Raw genomic sequence first — 13,817 nt, forward strand, 5'->3', positions numbered from 1 at the left:
TGAAAACCTCTGCTTGAAAACAATGCATAATCGATTCTTTACAATATGCCAGTTATGTAACTCTACATGACTATAAATCTAATGTTCTTTGCTATGCTTAATTATTATTTAATGCAAATGGTGTACATTTACAAAATATATCCAGTCATAAATATTGCCACTGTTATATTGAACAGTTGGGAAAAGGCCTTAGTTTTGAAATATTTATATACAATTTAATGAAAAAAAAATCACAGAATCAGTCATAACACATAGCTCTACGACATATCAGATTGTAATCTCAAGTTTCAAAAATTTTCTTTAACAGCAGAAATGGGCTGTTTATAAATCTACCAAATTATCAGAATAAGCTGTAATGGAAGGAAGGTTCTTTACAATTCTCAAGAAAACCTTAAGAAAACTCAAACAGTAAGACAGATGACTTACTAAAGTGTAGGTCTATGTGCTAACCCCCTTCTGCCTCCACATACCCTTACTTGTACTTTCTCAAAGTCTGTACATGTAAGTTTCCATAGCTGTATCACATAAATAGCAAATAGCAAGTAACCTATGAAAAGTAGGAATGAAACACAAATTGTGCATCGGACAAACACAAACTAAGCAATTTCTAATGCAACTTTATCCACCAGTGAGTGGCTGATTAGACAGATAAAAGGCTTTTCTAAACGTAAACATAGCAATATCATGAAAATAAAATTAATTTCTTAGACAGAACTAAGAAAAACAAACCCATTTATAATTTTGATGCAGTTTTAAAAGTCTGCATTCACATTCATTTTCAGGTGTGCATGACAAAGTTCTCACACCATTAAAATAATGCCTTTAAGATCTTAAGTCTGTGAAATCTGAGCTCCTTAACAGTTAAGCAACTGCACAGAATTCTAGAATTGGTAACTTTGAAACATCAAACTGAGCATAGACTTGACCACAAGCTCCCTGTGCAGGCAAACTTGGCCAAAGATACAAACAGCAGCATATACAATGTAATTGCAAAAAGGCAATCTTGGCACTAGAAAGATGTATACCAAAATAGCCAAAACATTTCTGTATACATTCTTTTGAATGATAGAAAAAATACAGAGACAGAAAGCAAGACTTGGAGCCCAACATGTTTAGCTTATCAAAACTAGATAGAAAAGCAATTGGTTTATAGTATTATTTATTTTAGGATACTAATAGCTAGCAAAAAGAACTAGACAAATAAATTAGAACCAATATACATGTGTATCTTTATATCTTCATTTCAAATCAATATGGACACTTTTTGGAAGATGTGTCAAGCGCAACAAGTGGAATGTTTTAGTGAGACAAGTAGCTGTGCTCAATACAAATTTCAACAGAAAAAACCTGCAGGGATTTTACCAGCAGGACAGGCAGAGTACAGAAACATCAACAGAGCCAGTATTTAGGACAGCTTCTGGCAATTTAGAAAACCTATATGCAATCTATATGCAATGTATAGATTTTTTAGCTATCTGTACAACGGTCAGTGTGTTATTTAACTCGTCGATTTGTTGCTGGGGAGAACACCACATATTGTGCCCAATACCGTCCCAATGCATCCACAGAACAATCAAAGCAAAACAATTAAAATAGTTAGATAAGGAAGCAGAAACTGGTATCCTTGATTTTCTACAGGACAGTGAAATTCAAGAAATTTCCCCAAAAAGATGAACAAAGGAAACGGTATTAGAAATGGCTCTGAAAAAGATACGTACACTCCATAGTAGCATGACATGAACATTCAGCCTGAGCAAGTTATGAAAATAGAATCTGTGAGCAGATCAGAAAGAGAGAAAGGCTATGGGACCCTAGAAGAATTGACCGAAACTTGTGATTACATGGAAATGAGGGTTTATACAAGCAAGTTTTTTGGCTCAAAGCTCTCTATGACAGTCATTTTAGGGCTACGAACTACAACCAAATCTTGAAATTTCTCAAAAATATTGTTGCACACCTGTTTCCAAATTTTGAATTGAAAATGTTATAGAGACATCATCATTCCAAGACCAGGTGCAATACATTTGCTATAGCCTTTTGCACCATGGTGTGGGGGTTGCTCTTCTGAATATTGTTTATCTTTAAGAAGTTACTTCATGGGTTTCAGTGCTGCCCACAGAGCCCAGAGCATCTATGCACTGTGGCAACTATGAAGACAGTTATAATGGTGTAAGGGTAGCGGTCCCTTCTGTGTCTTTTTTAAACAAATGAGAAACCACTGGATCAATTACTGTCCCGCAGCACAAGATATGGCCAGTGTTAGAAGCTGTTACACCAAATGTGGCCACAACTACATGTGCTGAAACTTTCCTGTGAGCACATCTTGTCTAGAACTAGCAACAATCCCTTTTACCTTGATAAATTCCGTATGTCTATTAGCCTGTTCAGAATAATTAAATTGCTTATTGCTTATTTCTTTGTTAATATGTATGGTGTGACTTTATTCATCTACAGAATTGAGAAGTACAACACAGAAAAATCCTACTCTATATTTATTTGGAAGCATTATCCTTTACAGCAAGGAAAAGGTATAGCAAGGAAAACAAGATAAGTAACTCTTCTGAACCACCTCTGATATGTAGGAACACTTCTCAAATTTTGCTGCTGCTCTTAGCACAATAACTGACTATCTGTCCTGATATTGCTGAGAAAAACCTTCTCATAGTCTTTTTCAAAAAGACGAACAGACCAAGAGAGAATCTAGAACAACAGGCTGAGCAAATCAGTCAGACAAAACAGAGGTCTCTTAAATAGAGCGAGCCAATGATGATATTCACAGCTAGGTATTCTAAGGTTTTATTACATGTAACACAGACAACTTGGGAAATGCTGCAGAATTGTGTGTACCTCTGTGTTAATACGGTATCACTCCTTATTACTGAAAAACCCAGAGTAAAAGAAGAACTTATAGCAAAATTTAAAACTTTCAGCATACATATGACAAAGTGAAATTGCTCTTGCAAAAATGAGATACATACCCTGATGTACACTTTTAAGTCTGCTGTGGCTGTTCAATAGTTACTTTGATTTAACACACAATTTCTTAAAGCATCTTAAGATTTAAAAAAAAAAAAAGTTTTCAGGGAAAAAGTCCAGTGTGCATGTATCAAGCCCACAGAACCGCCTTGCAATTTACATAGATACTACCTACTCATTTCTAACTTCCCATCTTCACAATTGTTGTTAGCCCACATCAGAAGAAATGAACAAAAACAACTACTACAAAATGCCTTCAAATATCAAAGGTGTCTTTCCACTTTTAAGTTTATAAACTTAACTACAATAAAATAAAAAAAAAAAGACCCAGTTATTTTCCTGATATGGCTTCTTAGATGTTTTTCAACCTAGCCATTTGACTCCCATACTGTGAAGTTCAGGTATCCATATTAATCACTGGGCCCCAAAAGTATCTCTGGTTTCTCTATTACTTTACAGCAAGTCCATTTCAGACTAAACTTTGCTGCTTTGCACAGTGAGCTGACACATTTACAACTACTTCAGGCAGCTGAAAACGACAAAATTCAGCTAAATCCCCCTCCCCTCTCTCCCTGGCACATATACTTTTAAGGCATGACGATTAATAACCTAAAATACTGCAATCTAACACTAAGAACTTTTTAAGGCTTTTGCTGAAAACACCTACCTTAGTATAAGCTATGGTCAGCTCATTACAAGAATTGACTTACTAGTCAAAATACTAAGAAATGTCGGTTTCCGTAGACCAGAGTTCTCTTTTTATGACTGGTTCTTGCTTTAAGCAAGCAGTGAACATAGGAAATACTTGTGTCCTGAAAGCTTACCTTCCAGTAAGTCTCTTGCCAGACCTGGTTCTGCCCCTGTGGACCGAACAAAGTCTGACAGGACCGCATCCATATCAAGAGTCATGTGATCATTCAGAGATGCTGCCAGACATGCAGCAGCAGCAGGACTCACTGGTTGACTAGAAGGCATCCATCTGCCAAGAAGAAACAGAATTTTAGAATATACTCCAAAGTGATGTAAACCATATTTTTCTTCTCTGCTCCAAAAAAGACTATTAAAAATGCTAAAACATTCAAGCTACCGCACATTAAAATAAACAGCATTTGTCATTCGTCTCTGCCTTAGCCTAGAACCTGTTGATCACGCACATGGGAAGGTTTTCTCTTTCTTAACATTTCATATTTTTATTGATTTTTTCTTATGTGCAGCTTGTAAATGATTCTGCAACTTGAAGACGCCAATCCAGCTAAACACAGGCACTGTTCATTCAAAGCACAATCATCGTATCATTGTCACTGCTCATACATTGAAGTTTAGCAAGTATTTAAATGTTTGGCTAGCCTACAGCTCTTTTGCCTTACTTACTAATACTAACATATACACAACAGAGCTTAGTATTTGTTCTTTTATTTGCCCTGTCAACACCACTGCTGTACTTTATAGTTTCTCCACTGTACTGGGTCTGGATGGGATGGAGTTAATTTTCTTCATTCATTTTCTAGAATTGCGGCTAAACCAGCATTGATAACACATCAACATGTTAGTCATTGCTAAGTGCTTACACAGCCTCAAGGCCTTTTCTGTTTCCTACTCTGCCCCGTGGGTGAGTAGGCTGAGGGTGGACAAGAGGCTGGGAGAGGGGACAGCCAGGACAGCTGACCCCAACTGACCAAAGGGATATTCCAGACCATATAACATGCTCAGCAGTAAAACTTGAGTAGAGTCTTTCCAAAGTAGCCATTGCTCAGAGACTGGCTTGCCATCAGTCTGCTTGTGAGAGGTGTTGAGTGATTGTCTTTGCGTCACTTGCTTTTTTCCCCTCCTTCCTTCACTTTAATGAAACTCTTGATCGATGAGGTTTTTTTCTTGCTTTTGCTGTTGCGATTCTTTCTCCCATCCCACTGGGGGGATGAGGAGAGTGAGCGAGCAGCTGGGAGGTGCTTAGTTGCCTGCTGAAGTCAGCAAACTCCAGGGCTTTGTACATCAAACTCCAGGATTTGTTAATGGCCACTTTCAGATTTTGCTGTTTGCTGTGTTGTTTATCACTTTGTTTTTCTTTGCCTGTGAGAGCTACGATAAAAGCACTAGCCTTGAGCCTGATCTGGTGTTTGGCCCATGTATAGCTGCCATCCCAATACTCTGAGAATCATCTCATGGAGTGAATTAAGAATTACACCTTTGTCCTCTTCTCCTCCAGAAGGAACTTTGTAGGGAAATTAAGAATGGCACCTCCTCCTTCTTCGGGGTAGATGTTTCCTGCCTGTTGCAATGGCCCTTCAGTTTCTCAAACATCCCTGCATATAACCAAAATGCTCACATTATGCAGAAAGATTACAGCTGTCAGCCAGGTGATAAAATTATTACCTGGTTGCTATGCCACTGGGATACTGAGGTCCTTAGTCAGAAATTAGAGGGTAAGGAAGCCCAGCAGCTGGGATCCCTAGCTGAGGACCAGCGAATCGGCAAAGGGGCAACAATCCACAGCTTCTGGAGGCAGTTCCTGTTGTGTGTGAAAGCAAGGTATCCCCTCAAGTAAGATGTGCAAGCTACTAAGGCAAGTGGACCACCACTGAGGAAGGTATCCAGTATCTGAGGGAATTAGTGGAGGTGGAGGTGATTTACAGCAACCTGGACAACAACCAGTCCTCCAAAGATCTGGACAAAATCCAGTGCATGTGGTCCATGTGGCAGAAGTTTGTATGGAACACACCGACACCATGTGCCAACACCCTGGCGATAATGGACTGGACAGACATCAGGGTACCAACTGTGGACAGATTGGCCTGCCAGCTCCAGCAGTTCAAAAAGTATCTCTCTTCCTCCCCAAACCTGCGGGCCTGTGTCTACCTTGTGCTGTCTACCTTCTCCAGTGTCTCAGAGGATCCTTCTGTTGTGGGGTGTGTGCTGAAGAACAGCAGGTGTTGATTGCTACCATGAAGGCACATGGTTGACAATATCACACCAAGCGAGAATTCCTGGTTCCCATACATGAGCTGATTAACTGATGAGAGAGACAAGGAGTGATCAGCAAGACTCACTCACCCTGTAACAGTCCCATATGGCCAGCAGGGAAGTCTGATGGTGGGTAGAGGCTAACAGTGGGCTACTACAGCCTGAACAGTTGTGGCACTATTGTGTGCTGCTGTATGGCCATGCTAGAACTCCAATATGAACTAGAGTCAAAGGCAGTCTGGTATGCTGCAACTCACACCACCTATGTGTTTTTCTTGATTCCTTTGGCAGCAGACTGCAGGCCACAGTTTCCTTTCACATGGCGGGGTGTCCGATACACCTGGAATTGACTGCCCCAGGCATGGAAGCACAGCACTACCATTTCCATGGATAGATACCGATCGCACAGGGAAAGGGTAAAGCCCCCAAAACCCCACAGTACATTGACATCATTGTATGGGGTAACACAGTGAAAGAAGTGTTTGAGAAAGGAAAAAGAATAATCCAAATCCTTCTGAAAGCTGGTTTTGCCATAAAACAAAGCAAGGTCAAAGGACTTGCACAAGAGATCCAGTTTTGGGGAATAAAAGGGTAAGACGGACATCATATCGCAATGGATGTGATCAATAATGTAACAGCCATATTCCTACCAGTTAACAAATAATTAACACAAGCTTTCCTAGGCATTGTGGTTTTCTGGAGAAGGCATCTTCCAGGTTACCGTCAGACTGCAAGTCCTCTGTATCGAGTGACATGAAAGAAGAACTGAAGAACTATTTCAACTGGGGTCCTGAGCACTGATAAACCTCTGAACAGATCAAACAGGAGATAGTATGTGTGGTAGCCCTTGGGCCAGTTGAGCCCTTGGCCTCAACTGGAGCCTATGGTAGAAAGCACTCAGAGAGACTCAAGGTCAATCTCTAGGGTTTTGGAGCCAAGGGTACACAGGATCCAGGGTATCAGGATATTTCTAGCTTCCTCTATTGTAGTATTTCTATAGTTGAATTTTCAGCGGAGAAGCCACCTCCATAAACCATATCGGAAACACCTGCAACAAATATACAGTATAAATACTTGGACCGACTGAGGCCCAGCTGGGAGAGGCAGAAAGGAAGGGTCTGGCAGGATTTCACCCTGTTCTTCTTCTGAGAGATGCAATTAGAGTACTAGTTAATACAGTCAGGGTACACAAAGTTCTTTTCTGTTTTTATATCTAATTCCCCATGCCCCATAAAAAAACCCCCACCAAACCCAGCCATCTATCCAGGGCTTTCTAAAGTAGTTATTATGTAATACCACCTTAACCATAAGAGAAAAGCACCATGTTTTTGCCCAAGTGGAGGATGTCAGGTTTCCTTCCTGGAAGGATTTGCCTGTCCCAAGGCAAAGTGACAGCAGCTTACTGAGAGAAAACCAGCATCACACCAATATGTCACTGCACCGGGTGTCAGTGGCCAGGTTCTGGTAGTGGAGGCTGTGGGGGTGGCCTCTGTGAGGAGAGGTTGGAGCTGCTCCATGCTGGACTCAGCTGGTTCCGGCCATCTCTGCAACAAGTCGTGGCAGGGCACAGCTGAGCCCAGCAGCCAAGCTGGTGGCACCTCTCTAAAAACAGTCCAACTTCACAGGAAATTAGAAGGTTGATTTTAAAAGGAAGAAGAGAAAGAAGGAGCTGATATTACAGTAATTTTTAAGTTTTGTTTTATTTATTTATTTGTTTCATTTTGTTGTACGGTCATTTACTGATGACCAATACTGCAGCTCCTGTACAGTTTTTACTGTGTTTTTAAACAGTCGGGGGGGGGGGGGGGGGCAATCTTACCAGGGTACTCTCTTGGGGGCACAATCATCTAGGGACCCATTAGGAAGCAGATCATGTTTTGCCTCAAGTGAAACGTGACACAAGGTCCGGCATGGGAGATTTTTCTGCCAAATCCATGGCTAACAAAATACATTTGCCCTACTGCATTTTGTACCTACTTTTTTATTCCTGAAAAAGTGAAACCCATCCTTCTAGGCAATGTTCTTTACAAATATCAAATAAAAATTAAAGCAGGCACTTCAAGAGTAGCTGGTGCTAGACAAGCTATTAACACAGATCATTCACAGATCATTTGAACATGCATTCAAAACACAGTTATACTAAAGGTATCTCCATACTTCTACCCTGCCTGCACAGCTGCAGAAATAGTGCAAAGCAAAGAAAACAGGATGAAGTTAAATGACACAACATAAGCAAGAGCGTAGGTTTTACCTTCATGCTTGTTATTGACTATTGGTCAAAGTTTACCTTTAAACATGAATTAGATTTTTCCTGTTAATTCCTCCTCACAGGCTCAGTTGCAACTTTACCACATGCCAAGGGTAAGGACTAGCATGGAGATTTCCTACTGGTAGCAGACGATATTGGTTGGCTCTTGCTTGTACCACAGCTACAGAGAAATAAACTGTGAAAGAAATTGGAAACCAGTTGATTTCACTGTTCCCCAAATGAAACACGGTCCTTTCCTACTCCATGTGCAACTACCTGGTTATATTTAACCTTCAAAATGGAATGCCTTTGCTTTCTTAGCAATTGCCTCTTTCTGCAAGTACATATCCCAAGTAGAATACAAACATCATTTACCTTCTGCCCCAGGAAGGTGTTGTCCTTCTCAGCCTCATGCATGAGGACTGCCTGCAAAACTCAACTTACTCCGACAAATTGAAAGTGTGTGGGATATGGTTACACAATTACATGTTTTTCAGTATCAAAGCAGATTACGCTGTTGCTAATCCTACCCATTTCACAGTCTTCTGGCCCCTACACTGTACCACTGCATGTTTTATAACACTTCTACATTTATGCTTTTATACTATTTATACAACTGTATCATGCTGGGGCCGCATTAGGATAGCAGGGGAGGTGATCCTTTCCCCTCTATTCAGCCCTGGTGAGACTCATCTGGAGCATTATGTCCATTTCTGGCTCCCCAACACAAGACAGACATGGACATACCAGAACAAGTCCAGTGAAGGACCACAAACTGCATAGCTGGATCACCACTGGACAAGGGAAACACTTCCAAAATGTAACATAATGAATATGTAGTAACAGAAGGAAAGCTGGAAATATTGAGGAGGCTAGTTAAAAAGGAATGCAGAAACTTCAGGAAGAGAACTACCTTAGTGGATTATGGCCAAATTTGGCATCTCAGCTTTGTAACAACTGAATCTCTTTCAATGCAAATGCAGGACAAAAATGCTACTTTTCTTTAAAAAAAAAAAAAAATACTCATACGTAGATCCACTGTACTAAGCAGCACTAACATCCCTACAAAAAGATCACAAGAAACTGAATACAATTAATTTCTTTAGTGACTAGGAGAAAGAATGAGGTAAGTCTTAACCAGCAGGTTGGAAACATATGGATCAAGCTAAAACAACCTGCCACTGGTGAACGATACAAAGCATTCATGAATTTCAGATAACAATCAAAAGTGACTCAGTGGTGTAATGACTGCTAATTTAAAATGCACCAGCTGGGCACTCAAGTACAGTCACTATGTGTGGGGGCTAGACTGCTCAAATTTGGAAAACTGAAGTGCGTATCAGTCTGAAGAAGTCAACTCATGAGTTGTCTCGGTATCAGCATTATTGCAGTATTTTCAACAGTAGTATTGAAAAGATAGCCTTTTAACAGCAGAAGACCAATCTCTTTCTGCATTTATGACATCACCCCTCACTCGGAATTGCTTCTTGATTACATGATCATCAGAACCCATATAGTAACCACGTCAACAGACACATTTCATTCTTAACTCATCCCAGCAAAGGTTATGCAAGCTGCCTATGAAGATCTTCTCTACAAAAGAGGTTCTTTCTGGTAATACAGAAAGTTCTCTGTCTATATATAGAAAACTGGTAATATCTGTGCATTGACAGCTGATGAAAACACAGCTCACATGCAACAGAGCCAGAGATAAGGCTAGCTGTTGTTTTACTGAAAAAGAATAATTTAAAATTAAATGCTATCCAGGTTCCATTATATAATGATAAATAGCTGTACAGGTAGAAAACACCTGCCTTGTGTTGGGCACCGAGGAAGCACACCCAATCCAGACCTTCCAAATCCATGACAGTGTGAGGAAGAAGTTTTCTTGTCCAACACTCCCTCTACACCTGTGCACTATGCTATGTAATTCTCTAGGCTCTGGGTCCTGCAACTGTGCTTAGAACACCTGCACAAAAATATCTGTGCTATTTAATTCTTCCTGTTACTCATCAGACCTAAATTAACAGCACAACATATATTAATAGTGTTTATTCAGATGGATACGTTTGAAAAGATCGAAGAATCAATGATGAAACATGTTAATGAACATTAAAAATGAAAAAACCCAGAACAAACGCACCACTGATTAGCTGAAGTAACACTGGTTCACTGTGTTGGATTACTTAAAAATGAAATGAGATCTACAGAACTGTGCTGATTGGAGCTGGACTCCTGGACAGTTTCTATGCAAACTCCACATTTCAACAGTGCTGAATTAAGCACACCCAATGCTGTAAGAGACAACTAAAATCTCTGCTACACGTGCAACTGAGGAGCAACCTTCTGTGGAAACTCATTCCTCGTATACTGGTAAAGCCTCACAAAGTCCCTGAAACATTATAAACTGAGTGTGGTGCTACCAAACACACAAATAGTAACAGCTATAGTAAAAAACCACAAACACATGCAAGCCCCAAAACCAATCCACCCCCCCATCCCCATGCCAAACCCACTCCAAAACTCAAATACTAGGCTTCCTACTATAGAACTATTTTACTAACTGTTAGTACTAATTACTAACCATGTATTAACTTTTTTTCTTTTTTTCATCCAGCAAACATCACCTCTCTACCCCATTTTGAAGTCATAATTATCACAGGTGGCAGGTAGTCTGGCTGTTACTTGTACTACTTCATCCCGAACAAAAACCTTTACAAGAAAAGTCTGAACTATGCATGCTCTACACTCTGAAAGCAACGAGCAGAGTTGGTAGGATCCTCTCTGTATACATTTGATCTAGCACTATTTTCGTCTGCAGAGGGAGTCGTTTTCTCAGCTCTCTAAAATTTAGAGGGGGGAAAAAAACCCAACAAAAAAAGTCTTTAAAAAAATGTTACCTTTGCCAGAAAACTACTATTAGCTGTGAAAACCCACACAGATGGAATAGTAAAAACTACTAAGCAAAAAAAAAGAAAATAAATTGTAAAGGAGGCGGCAGTGACTCAGAAGCCAGATGGCTACCAGACGTAGTATTCTCACCACGTGAATATAGTCTCTCCTCACCTACAAAACTATCACCACCACCTTTGCTCCGGATGGCTAGTCAAAGCATTAACACAACTTACACTTTAAATATACATACTTGGAGAAGATCTAACACAATCATCCATATTATATCCACCTGTCAATAAGCATCACTCCTCTTGTAGTTAACAGTATAGACACACAGATATACTTGCAGTCTTCCTTTCAAATGTGTCACACGATACACAAACGGCACTTTGAATTGGATGTAAGTGAAAACATCTTGATCCTCAAAACACAATTAAGACCTTGGTTTCCACTCACTTTCAAGCTAAATTTCTTCCTTAAGTAATTTCTTATTTATACAATGCAAATACAAGAGGCAGTAAAAGGGATAATTTGTTGTATATTGTAAGAAAAAGCATTTTTAAAGTATTTAAAGAAGAGATACTGATTACTTCTAAATGTTAAGATGGGTTAATATGACTTGAAATCATTTAAATACAATTTAATACAATCTCAGTTATACTTGATCTTTTCTTCTCCTTTAAGTACCTCTCTCTCAAAACTGAGCTATACTCAGAAGTAAAGTCTTCATCTGAATATAAATTTGACTTCTTCAAAATCAAATAGCTTCACCCAGTTAAACAATATGAAGACGCTTTTTCCAAACAAGTGGAAAGAGATGCATAGGGCTAACTAATGAAGCAAAACAAGTATGTTAGAACACATCCCATACGTCCAGAATCAGAAGTGAGGAACAGAAAGAAAACAGCACACAAACAGTGCACAGTGGGCAAATCCTCAGGAAGACATAATGACTAAACTGCAACTAAGATCTTCCACTTTCATAATTTTCAAAGAAAGGATGAAATAAGCACCATCAATAATATGACCAGTCTCAGCGCTCTAGGAAGCCAGTGGAAACATGCTCACCAATTGCATTAAACCAGTTCCCGCACACACTTTTTTTACTTTCCCTGTAGTGTGACAAGGCTAAATGCCTATTAACATTACTGATTCCTCTCAGCTGGTTTGGCAATATATAGACTAAGTGCAGACCGCTCTTGTGTTGAATGTTCATGATGCTTGCATTTTTGGTTGTGAAGGCAGAAAGACCCTGTTTGTGCACAGGTCCAGACTTTGAAAGTAATTCTTTCTGACATGCCATGTTTGATGGAGAATACCATAATTCTACAATCCTGACAATATAATGAAATTGAACCAATGCAGTAAATAAGACCATTTATTCTTAGTGAAACATTTAAATTTTTTGAGCTCAGGCTGTGCAATTTCTCATTCTTTTCTGCATGCAAAATGTATTTACTTACAGTTTCAGAAACTTTAATTTTTTAGTAAGCCAGTTTTTATTTGGTTATTACATTTCTAAAGCTCCTCCACTCTTCATTAGATAACGCTTTGCCAAAGTTCATATACAAGATAAAAACTATTCAGGGAAAATAATGTAATTAAACAATCAAGTCCATTAGAGAAGATTTGGTTAGGAGGGGAACATCAGCTTTAAGGGAACTGGCAGTTAATGTAGGCACTCAGCTTTTCAGATTACGTAACAGGAATACCATGTATATGTGAGAGTAGTTAGTTGTTCAGAGCATTTGTTGCCCAGGTAAAAGGTGATTAAATATTAAGATACAGGGCTAATCTGAAATATAGAAAGATGATGCTCTGCCAAGAGTAGCTGAAAGGACTGACATTGAATTTCTAATGTTTTTGCACCAATGAAGACACAATCTTGTGACTACTGTGGTTTGCCTACAGGAAGGCTACCTTATTCCCAACATGAGATTTCTCTTTACCCTTTATTTGGGTTGACTTCAACATTATTTAATATACTATAACCTCAATTCAATAAACTTTTTGTATTCAGAGTAACACTTCAATTGTGCTTTGTTGCAGTATTCCCCTAAACAGCTGGGGAGTTTTATTTCTATGTTTAGATACGGGGGGGGGCAGTCTGTGCAGATACAGTCAGGGCTGTGTCCAAGATACAGTTGGAAAAATCAGAAACAATTACTCATACAAACATGTTTATGTTTTCCAGTATTCAAAATGGACCTAGAAGGTAAAAACAGAAGACAAATGTTGGCAAACCCTCTTCTGGAATACTGGGAACAAGTTCAATAACTTATGCTTCAGAGTTATCACCTCAGACTGAAACAGGTGAAATGAAAGGCTACAGATCATCAGAAGTCAAGCATTTTATTTTATGATAAATCACTAAAAGCCTGGGTTGCAGAGCCAATGAAACAAGGTTGAGAACGGGATTAAGACTGCTCTTCATAAATACACCAAGCCACAAGCAAACATAGTCTGGAAATAAAGACAGGGCTCCCAGTGACAGAAGTACTGTGAACAATTTTTCCTTAGAAGCTGGGGAGAAAATACTTAATTATTTTCAAAAATAGAGCTACCTAAATACATGTAAAGTACAATACAACATCCTGCAGTGATAGGAAACCAGACTGTCCTGGTTTCAGCTGGGATAGAGTTAATTTTCTCTCTAGTAGCTGGTATAGTGCTGTGTCTTGGATTCAGTATGAGACAAATGTTGATAACACTGGTCTTTTCAGTTGTTGCTAAGTAATGT

At 39.3% G+C, this 13,817-nt stretch overlaps 1 protein-coding gene across 5 annotated transcripts in view; it reads right to left on the bottom strand.

The window, feature by feature from the left end:
- Positions 1-13,817, bottom strand: part of OTUD7A (OTU deubiquitinase 7A) — a 152,854-nt gene that overhangs the window by 61,956 nt on the left and 77,081 nt on the right. For 4 of the 5 annotated variants that reach the window (XM_052808297.1, XM_052808300.1, XM_052808296.1 and 1 more), the window contains exons 5-6: positions 8,222-8,378; positions 3,801-3,955 (exon numbers count right to left, since the gene is read on the bottom strand). In XM_052808297.1, coding sequence (XP_052664257.1) covers positions 3,801-3,951 — 151 coding nt within the window. In that variant the 5' untranslated portion in view covers positions 3,952-3,955; positions 8,222-8,378. The remainder of the gene's footprint in view (positions 1-3,800; positions 3,956-8,221; positions 8,379-13,817) is intronic. The other variant, XM_052808299.1, reaches the window with a different exon arrangement.

This window comes from Harpia harpyja, chromosome 14 (genome assembly GCF_026419915.1).
Source record: "Harpia harpyja isolate bHarHar1 chromosome 14, bHarHar1 primary haplotype, whole genome shotgun sequence".
Taxonomy (NCBI): domain Eukaryota; kingdom Metazoa; phylum Chordata; class Aves; order Accipitriformes; family Accipitridae; genus Harpia; species Harpia harpyja.